This window comes from Marmota monax, unplaced genomic scaffold (genome assembly GCF_021218885.2).
Source record: "Marmota monax isolate L192 unplaced genomic scaffold, Marmota_monax_Labrador192_F-V1.1 WCK01_AAM20220418_F8-fsc00417, whole genome shotgun sequence".
Lineage (NCBI taxonomy): Eukaryota > Metazoa > Chordata > Mammalia > Rodentia > Sciuridae > Marmota > Marmota monax.
Window position 1 is genome coordinate 607,308 of NW_026693442.1, and position 18,306 is coordinate 625,613.

An 18,306-nucleotide genomic window follows, 5' to 3' on the forward strand; every position below is an offset into this window, starting at 1 on the left:
TACAGCACTCCACAACAAAGAAGTTTCCAGCCAAATGTGAACAGTGTTGAAGTTATCAAACCCTGATGACCGAGTGTGTCCTCACCCCTTAAGTAAGTGTTCCAGGTTGGAAGGGTAGATCAGCTTGATCTGACTGTTCTGATCACAGGGATGGTGGAGGTCTTCTTATGAACTTGGAGTCCTGATGGACTGACTTCCTCTTCTGTACTGCTAGTGGGCTGGTAGGTTGAATGAAGAGACCTGGGGTAACCTGTGCCTCCAATAGGGATCCTAAACTTTCTAAGATGGTGAAGTAACACCGTTGCAAAGGCTGTTTCTTCCTTGTGAAGTGTAGAGAATACCAAGGTGAAGTATAGGAACAGTGTCCTTTGAACAACAGCGTATCTTTAGAGGGTCTTAGTTTGTCTTCAATTCTATGGATGTGTATTGCCACATGTTACTAAGTGCTTATATAAATCTAGTAGTGGGGGTTTCCAAGATTCCCATGGGAAAAAAAATAAAAATTAAAACACAACCTCTTATTCTTTAAACATCCTAACTCTTTAAGAAACCTTCCAGGCATGAAGAAAATCAGAATATATAAGCTGAGTGGTTATGAAAAAGACACAAGTTTCCAAAACTTGCACAGATTTGTGAAATGCATTGTTTGGTCTGAAAAATCTCTTCAGAACTCTGAATCTCATGATGCTTTCTGGTTAAAAACATTACAAAAGAGAAAATCTTTACTCAAAAGTAAATGCAAAATCAGAGTAGAAAAACATATAAACATGACAATCTAACTAAATGTAAATAATATTTCATCTCTCAAATATAAGCCATTTCTCTCTTTAAAAGTGTTTTGGGTTTGAGAAATGGGAACATGTTTTTGGGAGTGTGGTCCTGGTGCTGATAAAGAGGTAAGAGATTCAGCCTGGTGGTGGTTCAGGCCTATAATCCCAGCCACCCAGGAGGCTGAGGCAGGAGGATTGCAATCAGAGCCAGACTCAGCAACTTAACAAGGCCCTAAGCAACTTAGCGACACCCTGACCCTTTATCAAAATAAAAAACAGAAAAGGAGAGGGTAGCCCAGAAGGGAAAAGGGAGAGGAAACAGGAAGGATCATGAACTGAAATCAATTTCCATGTGTATATGAGTCTCTGGGACAAAACCAACTACTGTGTATAACCATAAATTTCTAATAGAATATAAAAGAAATAAAATGGGCTGGGGTGTGGTTCAGTGATTAAAACATCCCATGAGTTCAATATCCACTACCAAAATAAATAAATAAATAAAAAGACATTCAAATTAAATTTCAGCCAGAAATGTGTAGTACTTAAATAATTTATGACTCTCTATCAAGACTTTGAAGGATGTTTTGGAAGGCTGTGTTATTATGTGGTAGGATGAATAGGAAAAAATCAACCGGGAAGCTTCTAATTAAGGTATTGCCTTTGTGAAAATTGTTCCCTGAATGCAGGCTCCACAAAGTAGTTATCTTCTCTGTGATGCTTCAAGGTGTGAATGAAGATGCAAAGAAGACACTTTCAAGACTTTTGCATTGCTTAGGAATTTCCAAAATAGCCCCAGGAAGCTATGAGGTCACATGGGTGTATTACCTACAATAAATATGCCAATAGACGACCCCAAACAAGGCCTTCCAGAGCAGAGCGAAGGTGGAATGACTACCATTGGTTTACATAGTTTTTAAAATTTTTTTTTGAGATTACATATGGGATATTATTAGGCAAGATGAATTTGGGACAAATGGGAGAAGAAGTGAAAGCAAGCTACTATCACGATAACCTTCACCAGAACAACTCACAGGAAGTGTAAAGAAAATACAATAAAATTACAGATGAATACAGATAATGATAACTAGGAAAGAAAAGGGGAGCATAGTAGGGAAGGATAAAATCTGTAAACTACTATTACATAACTTACTTTTTATTGAAAGTACCTTGCACTCATGATGAATGTTTTCTGGGTTTTGCCACATATTTCAATGTTAAAGTTACTTTTTACATGCAAAGAGTATGAAGAGTTTCCCCCATATGGGAACATAGTTTTTTAAAAGATGACAGACCCCATGAATTAAGTGTCTTTTTTTAATTGAAAAGCTATCCAAATGTCTAGTTACATTTCTCCCCTCCAAATCCACAAACTGGGTAATAACTGAGTCTCTAGGCAACATATTCAAAGCTGACATTCAAGAAAAAAAAAAAAACCCAAGTTCGAGAGTTCCGGGTGGGGTGGAGTTTCCTGGAAGGGCCGTGTGGGTGGCGTTCGTGTGAGTTCGGTAATAAAGTTTGTTCCTGCTTGGGAAAAAAAAAAAAAACAAGTTCTCTGGTCCAATTAAGGAAGCCCTGCTACATACAGGCTAATCAATCCCAGTGGTACTGATTGACTCCAGGAGGCTGGAAGACATCCTAAGAACCCCAACTCAGAACATTTACTTTCAAGTAGCCTTTTTCCAGTTTCCAACTCATGAATAAAGATAATATTTTGTTAATTCCATTTCAGAAATTCTTTTGCCAACTTTTCAAAGCTCACTCAAGTTAACTGGACAATAAACTAGGCAGAAATTGCTTTACAAAAGGAGGGAAAGCCCAAAATGCCCCTTTCTACAGAGAACACACAGTTCCCTTGTATTCAGAATAAAGAAAGAAAGAAACTTTCTCTCACACTAGAAGAAATTCAGCCATAGGTTTGGAGTCTGTACTCAAACCACACATGCAGTAAGGACAGTTTTATGCTAATACAACTGATTTGCTTCTGCATTTCTTCTGTTTGTCTAGTACTAACAATTATAAACAGAGAAGTGCAACTAGTATTTGGAACAATCCTTATAGTATTACAGTGTCAGGTCCAGCATTTCACTTCTCTTCACACCACTGGTTCTCTTTGAGTACCTGGGCTTCCTCCTCTTCAGTTGTTTTTGATATTGAAGTTTTTGCAAATCTCCAAGTTTTCCCCTTGATCATGTGGGCAACAGTCTTGCATGGAGCATCAAGCAAACTGTTGATGTCTAAGTAGTTTGCAGCCAGAAGTTCAAAAAGTGTTCCTGGTCAAGTTTCAGGAATTCTTAGTCCCAAACAGGGATATATTCTGTTTGCTTTTCTTTGTTCTCATCATCCTCAGGAGGAGGAGGGTCATCCTTTTGGTGTGTGCACCACTGAATGACTTTTTAAAATATTGCTGCATTAACATTTGGTAGAGGAACTGGTCATCATCACCTTCATCATCCGTTCCCAAATTTTCCAACATGGTCTTGATTGTCACAGATTGTTTGGCAATTTCTATATCAACTTCAAATATCTCCCCATCAGAGCTCTGCAATGTAATTGAAGGCATGGTGTTTGGTCTCAAGAAGACAGAGAACTGGAGGCGAAGGGGGCGGGGCAGCGTCCACACAAGGAAAGAAAAAGCTTACATAGACCTTTTCTTTTAAAAATTAATTAATTAATTAATTTTAATTAGGTACATATGACATCCGAAAATGCATTTTGATTCATCGTACACAATTGCAGCACAACTTTTCATTTCCCTGGTTGTACACGATGTAGTGTCACACCCTATGTGCAGTCATATGTGATGATAACCTCAGGAAATGGCCAAGTACCTGGGCCTACAGAGTTATTCTGCTTATTCCGTCAGAGTGAAATTTGAAGCCGTCCTATTTCTCTGACTAAATGATGAAACCTTTTGCGGTTTCAGTAACTTTTTGCAGATGGGGAAGGGTGATCTCCAGCACCTGTTACCCAGAATCACTCAGCCCCTTCAGCTGAAGACCTGGAGAGGGTGCAGAGAGGAGACCTGAAGGCAGAGTCCTGCTTTCAACCAGCAGGGAAGAAACACAAGCTCTGAACTCTCCCAGACCTGGCGAGGGCAGCAAACCTGGGTCCCCCACCTGCACAGCGACACCAGACAGTCACTGCAAATGCCCCGTGGTTGTGGGGCAGGACCCAGACTCTAGCTTCTGCTGGCTCCTGCCAGGAAGAAGGGGAGGCGGTCTGGTGGGGGAGGGAGGGACATGGGAGGTAGGGGAGCCACAAGAGGGAAAGGGGAGGGCGGAGACGGGAGGAGGGGAGGAGCCCCCAGGACGCCCCAGTTGCAGGAGCCTTTCTCTTCCTCAGCGGGATCCTGGAGGCACCGGCGTAGAGTACCTTTTCGTACGTCTGTAACATTTCAGAGTAAAAAGGAATCATTCTTAACTAGTTCTCCCTGGGTTGACTCTACCTGGTGAGTGGGACGTGTTTTTCGGGCACCCGGGGGCGTCCTTAGTTCTGAGGAGCTCCCCTCCGGGTGGTGACAACTTCTGGCTCCCAGGGGACTTCATTCCCCCACCCTGCAAAGGGCGGAATCTAATGACCAACCCGAGTGCCCAGGTTTCTTGCGCGGGAAATTTGAAGATGCTCCCAGTGGCGCGGCAGATGTTGAATGAGAACTTCCCACCCCCACTCCGCAAAGGAGTTTATCTGGTTTCTTTTGCTCTGGGAGCTTTGGATTTTCCCCCATCTTGGCGGGTCTGGTCAGTTGTTAGTGAACGGCGAGGGCAGCACCCCCTATCGGCGGCTGAAGACGAGATTCCAGTCTGGTCTTCAACTCTGGGGAAAATGGGTGGGGCAGACACCGCTTCTGCATTCCTGGAGCTGTGGAGGGCCACAGAGGGGTGTGGGGTAGGGAGGCAGGCACAGCTGAAGCATCTGTGACATCGTGCCCTTCCCAGGTGAGATGGGTTGAAGGAGAAGAGATGGCTGTGGCAGGATCTCAGGTCTCCTCACCAAGGGAAATGCATTGAGGGGAACTTCTTGGCCTGAGGATTCTTGGCAAGTGCAAATTGAGTCAGGCTGACCATACCTTAAATAGTGACCAGATGCATCCTTTTATAAGGCACCACTCCTAAAATAATGGGGACATTATGGTCTTCTTAATCACCTCTCAAAAGTCCCTTCTCTCAACACTGTTGATTGGGGAGTTTCCAACACAGGGACCTTAGGGGACACATTTAACTTATCACATCCCTTTAACTTTCAAAACTTTAGTGGTTGTTTCCTAAAATTAAGGGTGTTCACAGGACAACGATCAATATCAGGATGTTAACACTGATCCAGTACTACTACCTAAAGTACCTTTGGTAAATTGTATTGATTGACACACAAATGTCTTCGTGGCAAGAAGCAGAACAGATTTTTCTCCAAGATTCTACCTAGGATTACACCTGGCATTTGCCTTTCATTCCTTTTAGTCTGACTTAATGTGGAATCCTCCTTCAGTCTTTATCTCTCATAATATATAAATACTGTTGAGGGCATGGGTCCATTGTTTTGCAATTTATCAATTTCTGTGGGTCATCTCATGGTTCCTTATGTTTATATTCAGCTTATGCATGCTTAGCAAGAATACCACGCACCTCAGTGTATCACATCAGAATGAATGTGATTTTGATTCATTCAATTACTGATATTAACTTTGATTACTTTGATAAGATGATCTATGGTTTGTGTACCCACTGGCAAATTAATAGTATCCCATTTGTAATTATGATTATCTTGTAGGGGAGGTTTTGCTTCATAGCACTGATATTTGGGAATTTCTCTAATTACAAAATATTCAACAGAGTTCCCAGGACAGATCTTATACTAGCTCTATTCTTAGACCCACCAATGGAAATACCTTAGAAACTTGTTAATGAAATGGTAAATACAAAGTTTTCATATGTGCCAGAATTTAAAAATAGTTTTAACTCATGGATTAAAAAATTATTATACTCAGGGATCCTGAGGGTCTGGAAAAGATGCAGAGAGCACAGTGGGGAAGCCTTGTTTCTGCTGCCTTCACTTTTGGTGGGAACAGCTTGACCAATGGGGCTGGAATCATCCAAAGACTCCTTTACCTGTGTGTGGTTGATGATGGAGAGACATCAACAGCTGGGGGGTCCTTAGTTGTCCTCCCTGCCAACACACATGCACAACACACACACACACACACACACAAAATCCTGCAGAGGCCTTGGGGGTAGCTCTACTGTCTTTTCAAATCAACCCTTGGAAGTGACACAGCGTGACTGATGCCTGACTCTCTTGGTTACAAGCAGGATACCAAGATTGGCACACGTTCAAGGGGAAGGGATTTAGATGCTGCCTTTGTGAGAAGAAAGTCAAGGAACAACGGAGAGTTTACAACCAATGCAAAGTACAATTTCATTTTTATGAGCTGCCATTTAAAATCATGTGAAATCAAACCTCATGTGTTTTAAAATATGGTGAAACTATACAGAAAAACAGGGGAATGTTAAATGAGAAATTTGTGAGGTGTCTTACCTCTGAGGGAAGAAAGAATGAGGTATGTTTTGGGAGCAGCACACAGGGGTTTGTATGCTCCTGTTAGCATTCTCTGAGTAGGTAGGAGTGTGCACACTCTCGTACTTCTGTTCTTCTTTAGGCCTTAAATGTACTCCATGAGTGCTGTCTCCTCGCTACTCCAGAGGTCATTATAACAGGATTTAAAAGTTGTATGAATTTTGTGTACTTGGGGAGCCCCTAGGGAAATGATGTGCCTCCCATCCACTTTGTTATGGATACACTTATTATTTGTCAGCTTACATCTTGGAAGTTACCTTGTGCTCTGGGAAAGTTCCTGCTCTACTATTTTTTAAGTCAATTCCTGAAGAGGAGTTTCTTCACCTCAGTGAAACCATTTCTTATCACTGACGTGAGGAAGAACTGAGATGAGGCCCAGCTCTGTGCTCTCAGTATCTGTGTTGTGAGTGTGAACAGGTGGTCTGCTTTGCCTCCTGGATAGATGTGCAGCAGAGACTATCTCCAACAGTCTGCAGCTGAGTCCCAGTGGGCTCTGGGGAGGAGCTCCCCAGTGAGGGCAACTCAGACTTGTACACTCTCCACTGCCATTTGTATTTCTGAGCATTTGAAAGTTGTGTTTTCCGGTGACTTGTGATTTCTGGTAACGGTTTGAGAAGTGCTAAGCTAGAGAAACGTACCCCCATAATGTGGACCAGAGCCAGGGGAAACAAGAGGCAGGTAGGCTGTGTCGCACCAAAGGAGCCATAGTAGACTCTCAGTGAAAGGATGTCCCCATGATGCGCCTTGTTCTACAAGCTCTAGGCATTGGACTCTGCCTTCTGTGGAGGAGCCTCTCCTTGCCCCTTGGTTTAGGCATTGACAGCTGTCCTCCCTGTTGCTGGAGGTACCTGGGATTTTAAGCAGCGTGACAGCAAGTGACCTGCGAATGGGAGTAAAGTTTGGAAATACTGAGTCACCCTGCTACAGGGAGATACTTCTTCGAATTTGACAAATCAAATGACAATTGTGCAATTGAGCATAGTGCCCTCACGTCCTGGAGCATCATGAGCCCGATAGAAGGCGGGATCTAGAAAATTCTGTGTGTGAGTCGCGCTGAGAGTGCAAGGTACCAGGGTGCAGGAAACAGAAAGCAGAAGAGCTGGAAGGATCTACGGGCAACTACCCTGTGGAGAGCACATAGACGGGCTCGGTAGGTTTCCCATATTCACAACATCCTGTTATTCCAGGCTGGGTTTTTCACTCCAAAGCTTGTGCGGGATGAGGTGCAAGGTACCATTTTCCCAATCTTCTTAGGCCTGAATATTATCATAGCAAAGCAGGATATGAAACCAGGGCCTATTAGCCATCCAGAGAGGACAGACATGGGACTTCATTGTGTAGCAAACCTGGAAGGCCCAGTCCTTGGGAGAATCATTCCAAGCTTTCCCAAGGGGAAATGAAGCAGGTTCCTTGGGCATCAGCCCCTCCAGCAGTCCTGCCTGCCTCTTTTGCTGGTGCCAAGTTGAATGCAGAGGTGGTGCAGCCTGCTGGGTGTGGGGGGGATCCCTTATTCTCTTTGACCTTTTAATTGGAGGAATTTCACCCAACCAATCAGGGAAGGCTTCCAGGGGGAGGCGGCATGGGCAAGCTGATGGAAGAAGGAGGAAAACTCCCAGGAATCCTGGGTCAGAGAACTTAGATGCAAGCCCCCTTCCTGCTTCCCCTGCCTCACCCCAGCAGGCACAGGTGGGGGGCATTTGTCTCTGAACCCTGCAGCTGCCTCCCACAGGTTCAGGAGAGGTTCCTGGTGGATGGGAATGACCGGCTGAAGCTGGTGGTCCTGCTCTGTGGGGAGGATGATGACAAGGTACAGAATGCGGCCGCTGGAGCCCTGGCCATGCTGACAGCAGCGCACAAGAAACTGTGCATCAAGATGACCCAAGTGGTAAGTGTGGGTCCTGGGACAGGAAGAGGCTGGGCGTGCGCCAGAGAATCTCCCACGCTGTCCCAGATAATCCTCTGGGGAGGCCATTCCACAGGGCAATCCCTACCAGTCCCCATTTCTATTCCTCCTGCCTTAGGAGAGGAGGTCTGTATCCTTTGCCTTCTTCTGGTCATTGTGTGGACCTCCTGAATATGCTGGCTTAAATCCCCTCTGTGTAGTTTCATCCATTATCTTCCATGGTACATACAAGTCATTACTTAAGAACACAACAATACAGCTGGGCACCATGGTGCACACCTATAATTCCAGTGACCCAGGAGGCCTCAGCCTCCTGCCTCAGCAGGATGATCACAAGTTCAAGGTCAGCACTGGCAACTTTGTAAGACCCTGTCTCCAAATTAATAAAAATAAATGGACTGGCGGTATAGCTCAGCGTAGAGCACTCGCCCAGCATGCTTAAGGCCCTGGGTTAGATCCCCAGAACTGAAAAAAAAAAAATAACAATAATACCAGCAATGCTCACTGCTGCTGGGCTCCTGAGCTCCCCAGAGAAGCATGGGAGTAGTTGGGCTGCTGCAGGGAGCTTATGGTTTGGTGAAAAGGCTGCAGGTTCCCTAAAGTGGCTACGATGAGCAGCTCCTAAGATGGGACTGGGGCCACCACAGCAGGTGTGATGGGACTGATGTGGACACAAAGATGGATGCAAAATGCAGCTCTCCTTGTTTGACCAAACTGAGCCTGTGCACTCATGCCCGCTGGTGGTGAAAAACGTGAACGTCTCATGTCATGTGTACTCACGTCTGGGTGAGGCAGGCGTTTCAAATAGATGATTTAAGGTATGTGTGTATGTGTGTGCGTGCATGGGTGCAGGTGTGTGTGTGTGTCTGTGTGTTTCTCTATGTTCTAAAGGGCTTAAGCTCTGGTGGCACCAGAGGTTCTCTGCTGGAGGTAGCTCATTGGCATGGTCTTTGGGTTTCAGTCTCTTTCCCTACAGCAAACCTCTCAAAACTGTAATGTGTGTCAAAATCACCTGGACAGCTTGTGAAAACAGTTTCCCCAGGTGTTCTGATTCAGTTGATTGGGGTTGGGAAGCTTCTGGTCTGTGGACCACACTTCAAAGCCATTGCATTAGAGAAGCTTCTGCTGGAACACCTGTGGAATACCCATGGATGCTGTCTGTCTCCTGGCACTTACTGTATGCCAGGTGTCACTCTGAGCCTTTACATAGGTGCATCATTTATTCCTCCCAACAACTCTGTAATGTGAGTATTATTATTACCTTTAATTTCTGGACGAGGAAACTGAGGTACAGAACGTAACGAGCCCAAGAGCACAGTTAGTTAGGAAGGACTGGAGTCCTTCGGGATTGCCAGCCTACCCCTGGCACTTCTTCATTCTTCCCGAGGGGATCAGTATTCTTGGCCATCTTCTTGTCCCATCATGGACATGCTGGGGGACTCATGAGACTTCCCTGGCCCATCTTTGTTACAACTCTGGGGCCTATTGAATCCTGGGCATCTCTATGGTCTCACAGCAGCTGGGCTGTGCCCAGGGAAGCCAGGCTGCAGATCCTTCTGCCTGGGATTCTGATTGAATTTCTGTCATCCTTTCCTTTGATCCCCCAGCAACATCCCAGGGGGACCCATTAGCAGATGTTCATCAGCATAGAAACTGTCCTTGAACCTTCCACAGTTAGAGGGCTTTCATTTTCTTTCCTGGGGCAGAAGACCTAGTGTAGTGTGTCAAAAAGTGTGCTTAGAAGCTTGAAAGGCAGGTACTTGTCTTTTCCTCTCTCTGCCTCCATCTCCCTATCTGAGAGCAGCACATGCAGGAAGGGATCCCTGCAGACGAAGGGTGGATGAAGGCATGAGGGAGCCCAGATGAAAACCTCTGGATTGGTGTCAGGTCACCAGGGCTTGTTGAGCCCCTGTGCTAAGCTCTTTCCATGAATCATCTCATTACTCAGCATGATGTTAGAGGAAGGTGGAGCAGAAGACAGGGGAGGCTCCTGAAGCTTAGAGAAGGTGAATAGCCTAACCGAGGTCATGTAGATGGTATAAATGCTGAGCTAGGACCGGAACACCAATTCTCTGACTGCAGAACCCATGCCAATGTGATGCCTATTCTGCTCTGCTGCCTGGGGTGTGTCTATTGAAGGCTAAAGGAATCAGTCTCCTGGTTCTACTCTAGACTTTATCACTGTCTCCTAGGGTGATCAGAGTGGTCTAGAGTCCTGCTCCCCCATGCACAGTAATTGGACATCTTCATTACTGTGGATGGTGGATTGAGGAAGAATGGAGGAGAGGATTCACTCCAGACTCTGGTGTTGATTCTAGGAAAAGCCATGCCTCCCTGCATGGAGCTGTAGTGTGAAAGGCACTTGGCTTGGCAGAAGAAGGCATTGCCCATGAACACAGATTGAGAAATCTTATTTCTTTACTTTCTTTCTTTTCTTTTCTTTCTTTTTTTTTTTTTTTTGTGGTGCTGGGAATTGAACCCAGGGCCTTGTGCTTGGAAGGCAAGCCCTTTACCAACGGAGCTATATCCCCAGCCCAAGAATTCTCATTTCTGACCACTCCACATCCCCATTCTGCTCAGACATGCAGTGGGCCTATGTCTTTACTCTCAAGTTTCTTAAGATGTGAATAGATGGAGGATGTTAATCCTCTGTATTTCCAGATGTGTGGCCATAGCTAAGTTACTTGGCTGTAAGTGTGGCCAATGCTTTCTACTTATCTTGTCCCCAAATCTCCTCTCTCTGTCTCCCTCCTGATTCCTCGACTCCTTCCTTCCCTTTTCGGCCCTCTCCAGACATCCCAGTGGTTGGAGATCCTGCAGCGGCTTTGCCTGCATGACCAGCTGTCAGTCCAACACCGGGGCCTGGTCATCGCCTATAACCTGCTGGCAGCCGATGCTGAGCTGGCCAAGAAGCTGGTGGAGAGCGAGCTGCTGGAGATCCTGACCGTGGTGGGCAAACAGGAGCCGGACGAGAAGAAGGCGGCTGTGGTTCAGACGGCCCGGGAGTGTCTCATCAAGTGCATGGATTATGGCTTCATTAAGCCAGTGTCATAGACAAGGGCCTCCAGGGGCACTGAGGCTGGTTCTGTATTGTGTCAAGTCCTGCGCTGGGTACTCCCAGACTGTCAGTTCATCTGGGGATCGTAGCAGTGACAATTAATTTTCAACATAAAGGAAAATGTTTGTTTCCTGAGTTGTTCCCACTTGTCCTAAGAAAGTTTGGGTGTTTCTGGCTCTCTTGCTCCCTGCCTTCTTACGTGTGTCATGATCTAGAAGTTCCTGGAATAATCTCCATCTGTAATTAGAAGACAGATTGGATAATTTTTTTTTCTGCACCCATTCTGAAGGTCAGGATAATGGCCTGAAGTTCTTTCTATTTTGGAAAATGAATTGTGCAGAAGGTAGGAACTAACAGACGTGTGACTATGAGGATTAATGCTGTTGTATTTGGATTCTGGCTTGTGCTGGTTTTTATACACTCTCCCCACACTGTTGGATCAGGCTGTCCACAAGTGCTTTTTCACCTGCAGTGCCCTGTCCCAGCCCTGTGCCCCTTCCCTTCATCCCCCGTTGATGGAAGTGTAGTTTATGTCGGGCACAGGGGCATCATCCTTGAGATTTGCTTGGCAAAGTCTTCCAAGCAAGATAGACACAGTGAATATAAATAAAACTCAAAGTACTTTAAGCCAAAATTAAATTTATCTTGGCCGCCCAGGGAAAGGCCTGACATGGTTGTTAGATCCAGTGGTTCAACGTTGTCACCAATATTATTCTCTGGGGGGGGGGGTCTTTTTCTCCCTCTCATCTCCCCACCCCATATCTTGTCTTGAATCCTCTGGGGTTTGACCTCATTCTCTGAGAGGCTCTCTCCGTGCGGGAGGAATAATAAGTTTCCAGCAGCTCCAGACTTACATAGTTGTTATGGTTTATTACAGTAGAGAAGAAAAGGACCATTTTCAGTAACCCAGCAAAATTCCCAGCAATGAGTAGGATGTCCAGCTTGGGTTGTATTTCCGTCCGTGAGCCAATCCTATCCAGAGGTGACTGCTCATTGCCAGGCTCAGGTCATATCAGTGAGTCTGGGATGAGAAGGAGCTTCATTCCTGTCCAATTGACATGGATGGATCAGGGTTCCTAAAGAATGGGAAGAGACGTGTCACCACAGAAGAATGTTATGATCAAAGAACGTGCTCTGGATGTCAGGCCTAGCCACAGAAGAATGACACAAGCAGGGTGCTTGTAGATGTGACTTTCTCTATGAATATTGCCTTCCCAGCATGGCTGAGACCTCTGTGATGGAGTGCTGTCTTCCAGTATGTCCCAGTTCCATCCACATTTATTGAAAGGTCAATGTTTTTGATAATCAGCATTGGGTAGAAGGTAGGGCTTTGAGATTTATGGCTCTTGATGAAAATTAAAATTACTTTGGTACATTAAATATAATTGTAAACATCTTTGGAAAATCACCTGAAAAAGATACAGACAGATTGCTGGAAAGTTGCACCATTAGGATTGGGTCAAATTTTAACATAATTTCACCTCCAAGAGAACAGGTGCAAACATCAGGAGAACTGAGACCTTCAGATCTTCTCTGTACTAACAACCCTCACGTACACCTTCCCAGCGCTTACGTGAGCTTGCACAGCAGAAACCATTCTCGTCATGTCCTTCTTATTCTGACAGAGAATGGCAGTCATTGAGGTGTGGTCCTTTTGAAAATATATACAACATTTTTTAGTAATAAATGGTGTGATTTGACCTGTCTATCTTCTCCTTTCCTCACATTTAGGACTGAGTGGGTGTATTAAGTGCTTTAGAAAAATCTCTCAGAGATAGGGCCAAAGTCTTATTCATTTTCACTTTTGTGAGATTATTACCTATTAGCATGGTGTTGATGCACAACTGTAATCCCAGTGAATAAGAAGTCCGAGGCAGGGGAATTACAAATTTGAGGCCAGCCTGGGGAAATTAGTGAGAACTTGTCTCAAAAATAAAATAAAATAAAAAATGAATAAAATAAAATATAAACTAAATCAATACAATAAAACAAAACAAGACAAAAATACCTATAACAAAACAATAGAATAAAATACAATATAATAAAGCAAAGCAATAAAATAAAAGAAAATGGACTGGGAATGTAGCTCAGTGTGGAGCACTTGCCTAGCAGGCCCTGGATTCAATCCTCAGTACTACAACAAACAAAACCCACTGTAAGAAATTGCCTTTGCTTCCCACTCCTTAGTTACAGAAGCCATTGGCTTTTCCAACCTGGACTCAGTCATTTTTCTTTGCAGGACACAGGTAAGCATGCCCTTCCTAGCAATTTTCTTTCTTTTCGCCTATGCCTACAAATAGACCAATGCTAGCTTGGGATCATCCATTTATTGTGGTATCTCACTAAAAAACATCAAGGAGCAGCCAGTGTGTGCCAACTTCTTAACCATTTTCCTTATAGCAAACCCATGAGTACATCTGAGGTATGCTTCTTAAATTTCAAATACTGGAGAAAGTCAGTATTGTTTTCATTACTTTCTAATTGAAATACATTATTGTCAGAGAACTTACCTATATATAATATTCATCCTTCACATTTGAGGAGCATGGAATTTTAAATTTTATATCTCCAAAATTATATTTGTAAGAATTGAACTGAACCTCTTTTCCCCTTTGTCTTCCTGTTTGTTAAAAGTGAATGGCAGGGCTGGGGCTGCGGCTCAGTGGTAGCGCACTTGCCTGGCATGTGTGAGGCACTGGGTTCGATTCTCAGCACCACGTATAAATAAATAAAATAAAGATCTATCAACAAGTAAGAAAAACATTTTTTAAAAAAGTGAATGGAAAACAACTTCTGTTTCTAACACTAGTATCATGGCTGTTGCAGACTATATATATATATATATATATATATATATATATATATTTCTCTCTCTCTCTCTCTATATATATATATATATTTAATTATTATTATTTGTTCAAAACATTACAAAGCTCTTGACATATCATATTTCATACATTTGATTCAAGTGGGTTATGAACTCCCATTTTTACCCTGTATACAGATTGCAGAATCACATCGGTTACACATCCACGTTTTTACATACTGCCATACTAGTGTCTGTTGTATTCTGTTGCCTTTCCTATCCTCTACTATCCCCCCTCCCTTCCCCTCCCCTCCCATCACCTCTCTCTACCCCATCTACTGTAATTCATTTCCCCCCTTGTTTTTTTTCCCTTTCCCCTCATTTCCTCTTATATGTAATTTGGTATAACAATGAGGGTCTCTCTATATATTTTTTCCAAGAGAAAAATTATATAGAAAAGTAGGCAAAATTTAATCTGTTTAAAAGCATCAAGGAGCAATTGAGGCAGTGAGGACTTGAGAGGTGAAGATCAGGGAAAAAAGAAAAAGCAGAGAAGGAACTTGATTTTTTTTTTTTTTTTTTTTTTTGGCACTAGGATTGGAATGAGGGCACCATGCATGCTAGGCAAATGCTCCACCATTGAACTATAACCCCAGCCCCAGAGAAACTGATTTAGGTGTAGGCTTTTTCATCAAGAAAGTTGAAGATGTAAGTGGTAGAGACCATTGATTATCAAAGAAGAAATAGATCTTGGTGTAGTAGCACATGCCTGTAATCCCAGGGACTTGGGAGGCTGAGGCAGAACATTGCAAATCCAAAAGCCAGCCTCAGCAACTTAACAAGACCCTAAACAACTTAGCAAGGCTCTGAATAAAAATAAGAAATAAAAAGGGCTGGGGATGTGGCTCAGTGGTTAAGTGCCCCCAAGTATAATTCCTGGTACCAATGAAAAGAAGAAGAAAGAGGAAGAGGAAGGGGGGAGGAGAAGGAGAAAGAAAAGAAATAGAAAATACAAATGCAGTAATCTATTAAAATCCAAACCCCAATCAATACATCTGAATGCCAAGGTGATAGATTTCCTTGCAGTTGATACACATGAAATCTTTTGGAGGTATTAGGATTGACTTAGGCCTGAGCCTAAGCAACTCCATTTTAAAAACTCCAGTTTGAAACCTGCAGTCTCACCAGGCACACCCACAGAGCCCTCCAGTATGGCCTCAAACAAGTTACTTCCCCTCACCCTGATAAACAGAGTGAAGCCTCTGGCAGGCTGTCCCGAGGGAAAGGCAAGAAGATCAGGATAGAGACCACCAGACCAGATGTTTCTGACCCCAGAGTAAATGATGTCATGGAGAAATCTGGTGGTAGCTGATCAAGACTGAAAGTGGGGTCAAAAGCCCCCAAATTCAGTATAAATAATAGAACGGATACATAGGGATTCAGCCAGCCGAAACAAGGATGCACTTGAGCTAGAGAGCCTGATGAAAACCTGGACTGACATCCCAGCACTTGTCATCATTTCCTGATTCTCTGCGTGATCCTCACTGCTCTCAAACTCTACCTGGACCTTGGTGAGAGTCGCAGCTTCTCCCTATGACTCTCTGCTCAACCAGTCTTCGACTCCACACCAGGAAAAGCCTGCCTTGGTTCTGGACCTGGTCACCGCGGTCTAAGTGAGTTTGCATCTGCTGGACATAAATCCTAAGGCTTGAGACTTTTGAACTTAGCATGGAGAGGGAATGTCTGTCATAAGCCTGTCATAATTGTGTTTTGCAGTGCTTAGAATTAATCTAGAATTGTTTGCTGTGAATTAATTAATCTAGATTTGTTTACTGTGAATGGATTATGTCTATCGCAGTGCCTAGCATTAAGGATTGTCATTTTCTTGATTAAGAACCTACAGAGTGAAATTATATTGAGTAATTTGAGTGAATAAAGCATTGAAAGGGGCAGAAGCGTATGGACATTCTTCATTTCTCCTCTTGACTGCATATGTCACAATTTTGCCCCCTCTCGACAGGAGGTAACAATCACACTATGAGCCAAGTTTCTGGGATCCTACCTACCACACACTTCATTTTTCAAAATAGAAAGAACTTCAGCCCATTATCCTGACCTTCAGAACAGGTGCAGAAAAAATTATCCAATCTGGATTTTCTGGCTTCCATTTTCTGTCTTCTAATCACAGACAGAGATTAGTCCTTTAGTTCCCTTAGCTGCAGGATGAGTTCAGAGGTAACATGTCGTTTTTGAAAGAAGAATGGATGAGGGAAAAACTTTTCTAACTGCTCAGCTAAGCTATGGGGTGGGGCTCCCTTCCTGAAAGAAACTGTCATTCTGCTTTCTGAAGGTGGCAGTGTTAGTTGTTAACGACAGGGTGAGTTGTGTCTGGTTTTATTTAAGGCATACTTTCCTGGTCAGAGAGTCCAGAGACTGGGTTGGGCTGCAGGATGCAGGATCGGGCCCCTCACCACCCCCCATTCCCCTGCCTCCCAGCCCATATTTTTCTTCCTCAGCAGAAATTCTGGCTCAGGCTCAGCTGAGCGGGTGGTGCTCAGTCAGCACCCTGCAGCCAAACAGGTGGGCAGCAGCTCTGTGGTCAGTGCACCTGCGCTCTGCTGAGCCTGCAGACTCCCGCAGCTCCTGACCACAGCTCCTGACCACAGCTCCTGACCACAGCCTTCCCCTGTGGCTGTCGGGTTGAATCTGAGGCAGATGGTTCTGGTCTTTAGTGAAGGCGGCAGTGGCCGCTCAGAGTTCAGGCCGTCTCAGGGCTCTCACAGCTCTCGGAGCTGCTCTTTCTGGAGGTTAAGAGTGTCATGGCGGTGACCTGTGCTGCAGGCCTGGTGATTGTCTGCTGCTCAGCCTGAATCCAGAGCACGTGAAACTGTCCTTAGAGGGACGGAGTGGAGCCCTGTCCTGGCGCCCAGCAGGGTTTTCCTGAGCTCGAGGGCTGTTCCAAAGCGCCCGCTGACAGGCAGTATCAGGAGGTGCTGGCCAGGTTGTCTTGGGGGACCGCACAGCCTCACGTTTGCTGCTGTGCTGTGTTATATGGTGCGGTGGCCAAGGGCCAGTCTAGCAGAGGAATGGGGTTTCCATGGCTTCTGCCCCTCTGGTGTGGAGGCGTCTGTACCAGCTGCTCACTGTCCCTCCTTCCTGACCTGCGGGTGGGGGGCTCATCTGTGCTCCAGGGGAGAGGACACCCAGGTCGGGGGGCCCCCAGCAGCCTCTGAGGACTTGTTTGTTCTTCTCAAGAAAGACTTGAGACGGGGAAAAGGTGTCGCTCTCCCATAGAAATTGTCAGGTGTGGCAGCCTGGTGGAAGTCCTGAACGTGGTTGGGAGCAAACCCTCAGCGTTCTGAATCTCATCCTGAATCCCTGTTAATCTCACATAGAAAAAGGTGCTAGGAGATGGCCAGGACCCACGGTGTGAGTGGCAGGGACAGTTCTGGGTCCTTGCACTCTCCGCCAGTTTACATGCGGGTAGTGGGCTCAGGGTGAGCGCTCTGGTTCCCCCCTCCCCCCTTCTCTGGGGTACAAATGCAAAATGTCGATGAATTATGTCTTTTTCAAGGCTTTGACTCAGATTTGTACTTTGATATATGAAAGTGAATATCAAGCTTGTTTGCACGGAAATAAGACTGTATATAAAAATGAGTCTGTGTTGTGTCTGATGACATATATTTTATGTTTACCCAACGCTGTGCTAAACTTTGTGCTTGGCTTTGAAATATATATATATATATTTACACATGACTTTTTTAGATAAAAAGGAAAGTTTAAAGGTTAAAAAAAAAAGACCAAAATTCAAAGAAAGCAGCCCAAACATGGGATTTTCTGGCTTCCATATGGAGAGAAAACACTGTGTACACAGGGTACTTGTCCCTCCCAGCCTGCCCTGCTGAAGCCAGGGAGACGCTGGATTTTTAGTGACTGTCCCCTCCAGTGTTCCCAGAGGAAGTGCAGGAGGACACACAGGCCTGGATCCCAAAGCTGCCACCACCTGCAGAAGCTGCTCAGCGGGGAAACTTGCTCCCCAGTAGTCCCCCTTGTGTCTGGCCAGGCCCCTGAGGGACAGCAGACAGCCCTCAGACAGCTCTGGGGAGGGCCCGGGCGGAGGGATTCCTGCCATTGCAGGAGCTCCTAGTGGTCAAACTCTCCACCGCCTGCCCCCACCTGAGCAATACTAGACACAAAT

At 44.9% G+C, this 18,306-nt stretch overlaps 1 protein-coding gene and 1 pseudogene across 1 annotated transcript; one reads left to right on the forward strand and one right to left on the reverse strand.

Annotated features, from left to right (window-relative positions):
* Positions 1 to 2,855: 2,855 nt before the first annotated feature.
* On the reverse strand, positions 2,856 to 3,333 carry LOC124101489 (S-phase kinase-associated protein 1-like; annotated as a pseudogene).
* Positions 3,334 to 4,346: 1,013 nt separating this feature from the next.
* LOC124101491 (protein unc-45 homolog B) lies at positions 4,347 to 13,002 on the forward strand. Its single transcript, XM_046457502.1, has 3 exons — positions 4,347 to 4,658; positions 8,071 to 8,226; positions 11,038 to 13,002. Exons 1-3 carry the CDS (start codon positions 4,347 to 4,349, stop codon positions 11,296 to 11,298), a joined length of 729 nt encoding a protein of 242 aa, XP_046313458.1. The 3' UTR covers positions 11,299 to 13,002.
* Positions 13,003 to 18,306: the final 5,304 nt, after the last annotated feature.